The sequence below is a fragment of the Peromyscus maniculatus genome, chromosome 3 (genome assembly GCF_049852395.1).
Source record: "Peromyscus maniculatus bairdii isolate BWxNUB_F1_BW_parent chromosome 3, HU_Pman_BW_mat_3.1, whole genome shotgun sequence".
In the NCBI taxonomy this organism is placed as follows: Eukaryota; Metazoa; Chordata; class Mammalia; order Rodentia; family Cricetidae; genus Peromyscus; species Peromyscus maniculatus.
The window spans coordinates 141,972,094-141,985,661 of NC_134854.1; the positions used below are offsets into that span (position 1 = coordinate 141,972,094).

A 13,568-nucleotide genomic window follows, 5' to 3' on the forward strand; every position below is an offset into this window, starting at 1 on the left:
AGTGAGCTGCCAGCCAGCGGGCCAGCGACAGACACCGACTAAAAGAGAAAGAGGCTGATGGCTCTTTGAGAAACGACGTGAGAAGGTGACCTCTGGCCTCCATATGTGCATATGGACATATACCCATGCCTGCTATACACACATCTTCACACTGACACACACACACACACACACACACACACACACTGACACACACACACACTCACACACTCACACACACACACACACACACCCCTCTGGCCTCCATATGTGTACATGCTCATATACCCATGCCTGCTATACACACATCTTCACACTGACACACACACACACACACAGACACACACCTCTGGCCTCCATATGTGTATATGCACATATACCCATGCCTGCTATACACACATCTTCACACAGACACACACACACAGACACACACAGACACACACACACACACCCCTCTGGCCTCCATATGTGTATACACACACACACACACACACACACACACACACACACACACACACACACAGTACCTAGAACCATGTCCTGACCACTAACCACTACCCATCCAGATGGGACGTGTGCTTGGGCCAAAGCTTAAGCAAGACCTACCTGCTCCTGGGTCATCTTCTGCAGCTCATTCTCCCAAGCTGCCTGGTCATCATCTGTATTATAAGAAGCTGGTGGAGTGAGTCCACGAAGGATTAAGGGGTCTCGGTCATGGCAGAGGGCTGTCAGGTGTCCAATATACAACTTTAACTTGCTTCTATTTTGGTCAAGTTCTAAGAGGGGCTGGATGATCTGAGGTAAACAAAAAAGTAGGAAAGTCAAGGTTAATCTGAAATGAGAAGTTCAAATATTCTTTATGCCTCCCAAACCAAGAAAAAAACTCTTCTCAACACAACTGCAATCTTCATAATTATAAAGAGAAACAATTTCACAGCACTTTTTACTGGGAAGCGAGAAGGGACTATGGCTGAGTATATTGGTACCAGACGGAGAACTCTGCACCGCGGCAGGAGACTGACACAGGATATGTGTGTGTGTGTGTTTTAGATTATATTTTACTTATTTATTTTGTATATGGATGAGATTGTCATGGCATGTGTGGATGGCAAAGGGCAGTCTGTGGGAGTCGATCATTTCCTCTCACTATGTAGGTCCTGGGATTGAACTTAGGTCTTCAGGCTCGGAGGTCTCTTTACTGTCCAGTCATTTTGCCAGTCCAGACTAGCTAGTTTTTACACAGATGCTGTTCCTGCTGCCTAAAGCCTCCAGTGACCCCACAAGCGCGCTGTGTACTTTGTTATGAGCAGATTTCCAAAGATCTCACTGCTAGTGAAAACTGCTCTTCTGAAAGCCTGGACAACATACTTCACGTGGTCCTCTACCTCCCAGAATGGAAGAAAAATTCAGTCTCTGGAAAAGGTGCGTGTTGTTCTTGGCTGAGACTTATGATGAGATAACTCATTACTAAGTCTGTCTCATTCTGGCCGAGTTCCCTTCATTCATCTCTCAGAGGCTATCTGATAGTCCTTCTCTGCAAACATCGACTAGGAGATCTTTACGTAACACCAAGTACCTGACTTACGGCCAAGGCCTGAAATCCTCACTTCTAACACTGGCTCTGCATTTTTCTGAAGAGACCTGCTGTAAATTTCTTTCCTATCTGGTTCCCTTTGTCCCAGAGAGTAACTATTCCTTGGATTCTCTTTGGGAGTACACTGAAGGATGGACTCTGTTCTATGTTCTGGGGACAAAACTCTGGCCAGGTATTGGCAGTGGGGTCACAATCCAAGGTGATGGGAAAGATCCAGTCCAGGTCTTGCATTCCAGTAGGCAGCTGGAGCAGCAGTGCAAGACTAACGTCAGCCACGAGAGCTGCTGAGCCCAGGCGGTTCCAGGGCTTACACCCAGAAATGTGTACCTGCTGCATGCCAATAGCCTGGCATTTTTCTATTAATAAGACACCTCTACCCCATCTCATAAATAAGGGACTAGATCATCTATCTTCAAATAAAAAGTATTCATTTAAACGGTGATACCAACTTCTCCATGAATCCCACAGAAAACAATCTTTACCTCAAGCTTAGGATAATATAAAATGCATAGTGGGTCTGGCTAGACAAATGACAGGAAAGTCAATCAGTTTGGCATTACTCTAATCTACACACACACATACACACACACACACACACACACACACACACACACACACAGCCCTTATTTAAAGGTAACAGCGAACACTAACGTGCTGTTGTGAAGGGCTCACAGGCACCTGGTGACAGTTCTGCACCAGCATTTCCTATCTACAACAGGCAGACCAACATACTCAGTTAGAGAAGGAAGAAGGTGTCCCAACTAAAGCAGAGGTTTAGAAAATGAAGGATTCGGATAGTTTTCCACAAACTACATCAATTCCTCAAAAAGAACTGTGTTTTATTTCTGACCCCTAATGCATACTCACTGTGGAAAGAGTAGAGATTGAGAAAGGCTGGACCTGGTGGTACATGCCTGTTAATGCCAGCACTCAGGAGTCTGAGGGAGGAAGATCATGAGTGTGTTGGCTACTCTTATGTCAACTTGACACGAGCTAGAGCTTTCTGAAGGGAGGAAACTTAAATTGAGAAAACAACTCTGTAAAATAAGGCTGTAGGGCATTTTCTTAATTAGTGATTGACGGGAGGGGCCCAGCCCATTGGGGTGGTTCCATTCCTGGGCTGGTGGTCCTGGGTTCTATAAGAAAGCAGGCTGATAAAGCCAGGGGAAGCAAGCCAGTAAGCAGCACTCCTCCATGGCTTCTGCATCAGCTCCTGCCTTCAGGATCCTGATCCTTCTGAGTTCCTGTCCTGGATTCCTCCAATGATGGATAGTGATGTGGAAGTGTAAGCCAATACTTTTTCCTCCCCAACTTGCTTTTGGTCATGGTGTTTTGTTGCAGCAATGAGTTTGCAACAGTGTGACCCTGTCTCAAATGAATATTTTTCTATCCAGTTCCTATCACAGGTAGAAAATTAGTTACACTAAATAATGAGGTTTCTTTGTGATCGTTCCTCACCTTCCTACCACAGTACTGAGAATCAAACGTAGGGCCCTGCACACATTAGCCAAGTGCCACTGAGCTATGTCCTCAGCTCTTGCTTTACTGCTTTGAGACAATGTCTCATTAGGTTGTCTGAGGCTGGCTATGTACTTGCAATGATCCTCCTGTCTCAGCCTCCTATCAGGCCTGTGATATTTTCATACATTGCTGTAATAGACATTGATAATACTGATTTTCCTAACCTTCCCCTCTTTCTGATGGTCTTCCTTCTACTTTCACATCTTCTCCACTTTCCACACCTCTCGAGTTCATGTCCAAGGAAAAACATGCAATATGTGTGTGAGTGTATGTATATATACACACACATATATGCATATCTGTATGCATCTATATATTTTAAATTGGGAAAAAGTTAAAAACGAACTCAAGATATATTTGTTACGACTAAAAGGTAAGATCCAAATATGAATGTTTTCACCATTCTATGCTAATCAGATTTTATAGAGGGTGTCTATGTGTGGTGCTGGTAATTGAACCCAGGGAGTCATACATATTAGGCAAGTGCCCTATCATTGAACTATGCCCTTACTTTATTTTTAATATAAATTTTGAGAAAGAGTCTTGCTACATTATCCAAGTTGGCCTTGAACTTGTGATCCTCCTGCCTCAGCCTCAGGGGTAGCTGTGATAATGTCAACATAACCAGACCCAGTTCTATAGTTGTACATGTTAAGGAAAATAAATAATGAGAGAGGTTTTTTGTACTAGTTGAGAGCTATTTCTTAGTAAGAGCATTTGTTGGAATAGATTCTCTAACTAATTGGTTTCAGGGGCCAGCTTCTGACTGCACTAGGAGAGGTGAACAATGGCTTGAAGGCATTTGGTTAAACTTTATTTTCACTTAGCTAAGATAACTAGTGGGCTTTTGAAAGACTGAGAAATTATGTTTGTATTCTTCAGAATAAAGGAAGATTCTATAATATTCCATGTGTATGGTTCATTACCTATGAGATCTAAACACACAGATCATTTGACATTTCAATACCAGGACAGAAAAAACAAAAACATTCCCCACTCTACTGAACCCAGCCAATTAAGAGGGCCTGGTTTTTTCTTTTTAGCTCTACTCCTGGGGTTATTTGTTTGACTTATTTTGTCTGGAGACAGGGACTCCCTCTAGAAGCAAGTTGAAAAAAGATGCCGTGAGGGATCCAAATATGCCATTTGTCCACATACAACTTCAGTACATTATGATCCTTGATGCTGAACTTGTGATCCTCCTGCTTCAGCTTCCTGAATGCTGGGATTCCAGGTCAGCTCCACTAAACCAGACTCCACGCTGTCCTAAGTCAGGGTTAGACCTGCCTGGTTACAACCCTCTGAGAAGTTATCCATGTCATCAAAAAGGTCAGATGGAAAGGTGCTGAATATTATTAGAACCTAAATTATTTACCCTCGGGGAACTAAAATTCTATTGTTTGGAAGATGACTTTTAAAATTGCATTTATTTATTTGTGTGCTTGTGTCATGGTGAGTATGTACAGGCTGGAGAACAACTTGAGGGGGTTAGTTCTCTCCTCCCACCATGTGGGTTCTGGGGACTGAATTCAGGTCAGCAGGCTTGGAGGCAAGTGTCTGTTCTTGCTGAACCATTTCTGCTCTTTCAGAAGACTGAAATTTGGTTCTCAATACTCAAGTTAGGTAGCTCACAACTGCTGGTGATTCCAACTCCAGGGGACCTGTTGTCCTTGTGTACACATACACATGCACACAACTTAAAAGTTCTTATATATGTGTCAGTCACTCTCAGTCTTCCTGGAAAATTACTTTTATATCTAAATTGAGTTTTACTTGCTGACATCTTCAGAAGCAGATTTAGCTGTTCATTATTATGGTGGTTTGAAAAAAAATGGCTCCCAAAGGGAGTGGCATTAATAGGAGGTGTGGCCTTGTTGGAGTAGGTGTGGCCTTTTGGAGGAAGTGTGTCACTGTGGGGTGGGCTTTGAGGTCTCCTATGCTCAAGCTACGCCCAGAGAGACAGACCACTTCTTGTTGCCTGCAAGTCAAGATATAGGACTCTTGGCTACTTCTCTAGTACCATGTCTGCCTGCATGCCTCCATGTCGCACCATGATGAGAATGGACTAAACCTCTGAAAATGTAAGCCAGCTCCAATTCAATGGTTTTCCTTTATAACAGTTTCCGGGGTCATGGTGTCTCTTCATAGCAACAGAAACCCTAAAACAATATATTAACCGCATATATATTAGTGGATAGTTGTGATTCCTTGTTGAACTACTGTCCACTGCCTTTCAATGTGGCATTTATTAGGAAAGTCCCACAATTAACTGACAAGACTAAGACCCCAGGAATACTCCTGGCTCACTGGCATTCTTGAACAGAGGTCCAGCAGAGAGTTAAACTCTGAGAAACAAAGGAAGCAAGGGAATACTGTTCACCAATTTTTCGTTTCTTCTCACTGAGCAATCCTCCTGGGTCAACACTGCAGTTGATCAGAGAAGGAGGGAGTGTTAAATTCTTTGCAAAGTTGTGGAGCTATATATTCCATTCTCACTTAAAGCAGCTCATTTATGAAAGAGTTCTTTAAAAATATAGAAAAACTCTATTGTTGTGGTATCATCATTTTGTACACTGTAAAGATGTGTTGCTCTCACTGGTTTAATAAAGAGCTATATGGCCAAGAGCTAGGCAGGAAGAGATTAGGCAGGACTTGCAGACAGAGAGTGCTGGGATTAAGAAGGGAGGAGTTGTCAGGAGATGCGAGGAGAAGGAAGATGAACATGCCATGTCAAAGGAAGGTAATGAGCCACGTGGTAGATTGTAGATAAAACTATGGGTTAATTTAAGTTGTAAGAGCTAGTTACTAGCAAGCCTAAGTTATCAGTCATGCATTTATAATTAATAATAAGTCTGTGTGGTTATTGAGATCTGGCTGGTGAGACAAAAAATTACACATGTACTCTATAGTATTTTTATAACACTGATCAGGTATACTGCCTATCAAATCATAATTAATGGAAGGAAAAAATTAATTCAGTTTAGCACTTAGTGAATGCCTTAGTGGTATGCTGTCTTCTACCCAATGGGACTATATGAGGATGTAGTTCTACTGTATATTAAAAGAACTTATGAGATGAATGATTAATGTTTGGGTAAATATAATAGTTGAATTGTATAATAGATTCATTTTTGTTTTAGACTTTAGTTTGGAAACTGATGTCAAGAACCCTTAAATTGCTAAATAAATCATCTTGCCTTGGTAGAGATTTAGTCTGACTTAGTCTTCAAATATGTTTATGAAATCCAACAAGCTTTTTATTTTTAATCCTCCGGGATGCAACCTTTGAAACAATAAGCCTTGCCATCTGAAGCATAAGCCAAATGATTAATGGATCCCCAAAACATTGGTGTTGTAGTCATTCCTTAGCTAATCCTAACAAATAGAAAACAAGAAATGTTAGAATAACCCTCACTTTATACATTTTTTTTTTTTACAAGAAATATATTGGATAGAACACATCATCAAGTTTTAAGACTGCACTTCGGCTTAGCTACAAGGATAGTAAGCCACTTTTATTTAAAGTTAAGTCAATAAACTTTTAACATTTCAAAATAAAAAATAAAAAAGTAAAGGCTAACCCAGCTGAAGTTAAAGTAAGAAAGCCCAGAGCTCTGAGTCCCAGCCCTCACTTCATAATACTTTCCATCTGCATCTGGTCGATTCTCACATGATTACACACTGTGACCATCATGCATTTACTTTCCACAACAAATAAAAAAAAAAAACCTCCCAGGAACTCTTAAATTATGAGATAAAGCCCCTCGTCTCAATTTGATGCTTGCTCTGGTAAAAGGAGAGAAATTCCCAGAATGTTATCCTTTGGCTACCCAGGACCCTTTTTGCCCTCAGCTCCTTTGGGAATGATGTAGTATTGCCACATGCTTAATTAATAAGAGACATTCTACCACTGCCACCTGTTCAACTGATAAAATTTCTGGACCAGAAAGTCGCTGGGACCTTGTGACCCTCTCTGCAGAGAGGGGTAATGAGAAGGACACTGAGCACATCAGGACAAGTAAGAGCTCAGATCCGGGGTCCCCTGGGTTAAAGGATGGACAAACATATTAGAAATTGTTATTTATTAATTATTTTTGAGACAAGGTCTTACTATGTAGTTCTGGTCATTCTGGAACTCATTATGTAGAGCAGGCTGGCCTCAAATCCACTGTCTCTGCTCCCCAACTGTTGGGATTAAAGGTGTGCACTACCATGATCAGTGGTTGGAAGTCTTATCACTAACAAATACCTGGCTCTAAAAGTACAAAGTTTTACTGGGCAGTGGTGGTGCACGCCTTTAATCCCAGCACTTGGGAGGCAGAGCCAGGCAGATCTCTGTGAGTTCAAGGCCAGCCTGATCTACAAAGCAGATCCAGGAAAGGTGCCAAAGCTACACAGAGAAATCCTGTCTCGAAAAACCAAAAAAAAAAAAAAAAAAAAAAAAAAGACCAAGTTTCTTTGAAGACCTTGGCTATAAAGGGCTTTATGGTTTGTTGAAATGTAAGCTTGTCTATGAAAACTGTAGATTATACATTTTGAAATAAGAAGTATGGAAATCATTTTTGAAGGTAAGTTATTATTTCCTCTCAGTTTTATTGTTCACAAATCTTCTGCGAGCTTTGCCCCAAGAAAGCATCACCACTCCAGAAAAAAAGCACAACATCCCCTATTTCCTGACTCTGTACTCAACATTTTAAAGAGATAGGGAATGGGACTTAGGATGCAATCGATCTTAAATCTTTATCACAGAGCTGCTACTTGCATTCTGCTTATTAACCTTCATGCAGTTTAAAGTGATGGCAACTTATGCATTATAATAAATTAAATATATAGGAAAGACAGGGAAAAAGATAGCATTTGACACTAGTGAGGGAAGGGACTATGCTGAGCACATCAATAGTCTACGTATGTGCTCATGGGGCATGCGAGGGCTATAGGAATTGCAGTGCTTACTTTAATATAGTCATTTACCAAGGAGTGGGCTGATACACATAAACAGATGAGGCCTACATGATAAATATGGCATTAAGTGGAGAAAATGCTCCATTTAAGGACACAGGTTAGTTATTAGAAGATAACCAAGCAAAGGTATGTATAGAATACACTCTAAAGGGATAGTCAGATGAGAAACGAGACAGGTAAGAACAATAATGATATTATCACCAGTGATGATAATAACAATAATACCAAACAAACTAAAACCCAAGAACCTTACACAGTCCACTGGACTCCGAACACGAGGAGTAGAAGTGTTCAAAATTCCTCCCTGCTGTGAAGAGCTAAAATCCATGAGAAATCTTCAATTCAGCCTTGGCTTGAGGCTTACCTTTCTATAATACACCCTTTACTGTGTTTTAGCTGAAAATGAGTAGAGGAGTTAAAAGATTAGCATGTATGTATCCTCTGAATGACTTCCTTACTGAACAGCAAAGTTTCAAAGCTAAAACTAAGGAATGAGAAATGATGGAAAAAAAAAATCTAGTAATGGATAAAATGACACAAACAAAAGATAAGAGTCCCTGTTTGTTTTTGAGCAGACAGGAAAGTGAGGACTGAGGCTGTATGTAAAGGAGGGGCAGACATGGGCCAAAGGCAGAAAGATGGCCTTTTTTTTCTGCACGCATGTGCATACATTTAGAAGCCAACACTGGCAGGTCACACTCTATTCTAATCCTCTGAGGTTCTGTTCCTAAAATATCTTCGAGAGAACTGCTGCTTTAGTTGAACATTAAGTACTTGGCATTATTAATACATACCCATTGGACAGATGGACCTGAAAAGTAGCAACTTGGCAGCTGCCTGCAGACAAACACAAAAGCCTTACCATAGCATCTCATTTCCTTCCTCCCTTCCTATTTCTTTCTTCTTCTGCTCCTACTTGTGAGTGAGTGTGAGTGTGTGTGTGAGAATGAGAGAGGGGGAGAGAGGGGGAGAGAGGGGGAGAGAGGGGGAGAGAGGGGGAGAGAGGGGGAGAGAGGGGGAGAGAGAGAGAGAGAGAGAGAGAGAGAGAGAGAGAGAGAGAGAGAGAGAGAGAGAGAGAGAGAGAGATCGAGAGAGAGATCATTATAAATTGTTTTCCACCATACATTTGGAGACAGGGTCTCTCACTAAACCCAGAGCTTGCTGATAGACTAGACTGCCTGGCCAGTGAGTGCTCAAGATGCTCTGTTCGCTCCTCTTCCCTGCTGCCTACAGTGCTGGGTTACAGACATGTGCTGCTGTGCCCAGCTTGTACACAGGCTGTGCTTGTGTAGCAGGCCCTTTACCCACCACACCATCTCTGCGGCTCTCCTATGGCCCTCTTCACCCTGTGTTTTCATTTGCTGCCATTCTGTTGTTTTCCTCTTAGGATCTGTGAGCTTTTATAGGTTCTAGAGTTTGCTTTCTCTCCATTCTGTTTCTTGCATTTTGAGAGGAAACCTCCCCCTCCACTGCCCTTTAGAGTTCATCTCCAGTCGTCACTGAGCATGCCTGTGTGTGGAGCAGAAGGAACCAGGTTGTGGGCTTTTCTGTCAGGCTTGGACCATGTGCCCAGCAAGGACACTAGTCAGAAATCAGACTCCTTGTGCTCCAGGTCACTTCATCTGAGGTTCCCTGTCATAGACATTAAAATGTTTAACATCAGCCACAGTTGGAGGGTTTCTGGTATTTACTCTTCCATCATAGTCATTTTTAATCTCATAAATAAGCATCAATGAAAAGTAACAAAGATGCCCATGTCTTTTAAGAGTTTGTGTTATCCTATGCAATGTATAAATTTTGAAAGAGATTTTTGGTGCCTACATAGAGATGTTCTTTGGTTTTTCAAGAAAGAGTTTCTCTGTGTAGCCCTGGCTGTTTTAGAACTTGCTCTGTAGACCAGGCTGGCCTTGAACTCACAGAGATCTGCCTGCCTCTGCCTCCCCAGTGCTGAGGTTAAAGCACCTCACCTCCACCAATGCCTGATTAGAGATGGTATTTTTTTTGTAACTTTGTTTATTTATTTTTACATCCCAACCATGATTCCCCCCATCTCCTCCTAGTCTTTCACCAAACCTTCCCTCTGTACATGCCCCCCTCCCCATTTACTTGGCCTCCATTTCTATTCACAAAAGGGTAGGCCTCCCTGAATATCAACAAAACATGGCATATCAAGTTGCAGTAAGACTAAGCACCTCCCCTTGTATTAAGGCTGGACAAGGCAAGCTAGTAGGAGGAGTAGTGTCTCAAAAGCCAGCCAAAGAGTCAGAGACAGCCCTTGCTCTCACTGTTAGGAGTCCCACAACAAGATCAAACTACACAACTGTAACACATACTCACAAGGCCTAGGTCAGTGCCATGCAGGCTCCCTGACTGTTCAGTCTCTGTGAGCCCCTATGAGCCCAGGTTAGTTGATGTTATTCTTAAATGAAGGAATTTGGTACTGAAAATGCTCTTTCCAATTCTTACTGTTTTTTTGTTTGTTTGTTTTCTTTTAGGTGGGGAGTGAAGGGAAGAAGGGAACATGAGGTTTGATGGTTAATGAAGATCTGGGAGGAGCTGTGGAAGGGATTAAAATATATTCTCTGAAAAAATGTTTAAAAAAATAAAGAAGAAAATAAGCATCCCAATCTTGTACAAAATCTTCATATTTTATATGCCAGGACTTACCTTTCAGGACTGGAAAAAAGTGACTCCAAAGCTGGGTGTGGTGGTGCATGCCTGTAATCTCAGTACTTAGGAGACTGAGGCATGAGGATATGAGATTGGGCCAACCTGAGCTACATAACAAGATTGTGTGTGTGTGTGTGTATGCATAGATCCACATCTAAATTTTAAAGGAACTTAATGAGGAAATCCTGAGGACAGATACTTATTTCCCATAACTAAGTAATACTGCATTATGGGTGTTCAGATGGAAAGAAGGACATGAACTCCAAATGTAGAGACCAAAGAACAGGGCTTAGAGAGTGCCAAAAAACACCCTTTTCCCATTATGTTAGTTTATCTTTTTTTAAAAAATTGATCTTTATTATTATTGTATGGATAAGATGGTGGCAGGGGCATGTGCCACAGAGCATGTAGGGAAGTCAAGGACAAGTTTGTGGAGTTGATTTTCTGCTTCCACCTTTATGTGGGTTCCAGGAATCAAGCTTAGGTTAGCATGTTTGCCAGGTAGGTGCTTTACCTACTGAGCCATCTTACCAGCTTCAGTCCATGTTTTTAGTAGGAGCTTTCTCAGATTCGCTTCCCAGGGAGTATACACTCAGCCTTGTGAACTCACTGTGACAGTTAATACTGACTGTCCAGTTGATAAAGTCTAGAATCCTCTAGGAGGCAGCCTTTGGGCACACCTGAGCAGGGTTATCCTGGTCAGGTTAACTGAGGTGGGAAGTCCCACATTAGTATGGGCAGCACTAACTCCTAGGCTCATGTCCTAGAAAGCACCAAGAGGAGAAAGCTAGCTGAGCACCAGCATCCTTGCCTTGTTCACTGCTTCTTGAGTGCAGCTGTCAAGTGAGACGTGGCTTCCAGCTTCTGCACCGGGCTTCTCTAGGACGGATGGACGGGCCGACTCTGAACTGCGAGTCTGCCTCCTTTAAGAGGCTTTGTCAGGGTATTTTATCACAGCAAGAGGAAAAATAACGAACATATCCAGCAACAGCTGGACGCTGTGCAGTCTACATGCTTTAAGCAACCTGCTCCAATATATGTATCATAACACTGAGGGACTCCTGCTCTCCCTCAAAACAGAGTCTCACATAGTCCAAGCTGGCCTTGAATTAACTATGTAACTGAGGATAGTGTTCCACTCCTAGATTCTCTTATGTCTGCCTCCCAAGTATTGAGATTTCAGGCAAGCACTATCAAACTTAGTTGAGAAAGTCCTTAAAATTATTGTTTATTTGCTTATATTTACTTATTTGGTGTGTGTGTATGTGTGTGTGTGTGTGTGTGTGTGTGTGTGTGTGTGTGTGTGTATGTGTGTTTGGGGTTGGGAATGTGCCAAGTGACAAATGTGGAGGTTAGAGTACAACTTGCAGGAACCTGTTCTCTTTTTGCATCATGCCTGTCCCAGACACTGAACTCAGGTCCTCAGGCTTGGCAGCAACAGCCATTAGCCTCTGAGCCATCCTGGCAGTCCTGAGAGTGCCTTTATCCTAGGTCGCTTTGTGGGCTTCAACAGCTATACATTTTAAGAGAATCTATGGCTGACAGGAAACAGCAAACTGTGTGTGGGCCATCCACAGGGTCAAGCCTCTCCACCTCAAGCCTTGTCCATTTCACCAAGCATTGGGTCTGATAGGCTTCTGTTACAAATCTAGCTAATAAACCATTTACACACCCCAAATATGCATCACTTCAAAGAATATTGCAAAGCCATTTTAAGGTGATGGGTTTCTCTCAAACATCTTGAGTTCAGTGCTATACAAGTGGTATGCATGAATGATTTCAATTTCCCTAGTTTGTTAATAGGCTGTTTCAACAATCACACATTTTTGTGATGGAGAACCAAGCACTAGGTTTACATGTTACTAAAGACTCACACCCAGTGCCAGCATGGAGAACAGAGTCTGGCCAGCGGAGGCTGGGCTGCTCTGAACAGGCGCTGCTGCTGTATCCTGGCATGTCTTGGAGCCAGGATAACTTATAGCTCTAGGAAAGCACAACTGTTTGCCTGGCTGTTTAACTTTGTCTGCTCTAAGTCAGCTACTGCACTTAGGACATTTTATTAGCTGTCCTGGAATTAAATTAACTTAGATGATGCTTTGTAACCTCTGAATTTAATGAAGAGCTATGTTGAGCTGGGTGTGGTCACTCACACCTGTAATCCCAGAACTCAGGGAGCTGAGACTGAGACTGTGCCTGCCAAGATTTTGAGGCCAGCCTGGTGTACATAAGACCCTGTCACAAAACAAACAAAATAGACAGAACAGAGCTGCGTTTACTTTGGACACTGCTATGGCAACAGCTGACGTGGAATCCAGCAACTCACAGCCTGTTTAACACAAACAGTGGTAGATGTACGTGTCTGTCTATCTCGCCAGAGTCTCATTATGTTGTCTAGGGTAGCCTTGAACCCACAATCTTCCTGTCTCAGACTCCTCAATGATAGAAATCTAGGTGTGCTACACTTAGCAAAGTATTCTCCACTTTTTAGGACCAGTGAAATACAGCAGCATGGCTGCTGTGGCTATGGCCAGAAATGGCCACATAAACACAGTGGCCAAAAGCAGGCAGCCTTGGTTAATGATGTCACACACTGATTACTGGGTATCCAGGTTCAGAGGCTGCCTTCTAACGTGGGGTGGGGGTGGTGGAGTTCAAGGAAGAGAGAGCGACGGGGATGGAGATGGGAAGGGAACAGGGAGAGAGGGAAAAGAGAGAGAACACATGTGTGTACAGGTGCTCTCTGTGTCAGGTTATATGCTACAAAATCTTAGGTACTCTGAAATAGTACAGAACAGCTAAGCAATGTAATGCTGTGGTGATGCTCAGATTCTGGAGACAGGGA

At 42.5% G+C, this 13,568-nt stretch overlaps 1 protein-coding gene across 10 annotated transcripts in view; it reads right to left on the bottom strand.

Moving 5' to 3' along the window:
* Window positions 1–13,568, bottom strand: part of Erc1 (ELKS/RAB6-interacting/CAST family member 1) — a 332,548-nt gene that overhangs the window by 28,440 nt on the left and 290,540 nt on the right. For all 10 annotated transcript variants that reach the window (XR_013050122.1, XR_013050121.1, XR_013050124.1 and 7 more), the window contains one exon: window positions 586–774. Coding sequence is in view for 6 of the 10 variants with exons in the window: in XM_076567798.1 (XP_076423913.1) it covers window positions 586–774 (189 nt within the window). In the remaining 4 variants the exon portion in view is untranslated. The remainder of the gene's footprint in view (window positions 1–585; window positions 775–13,568) is intronic.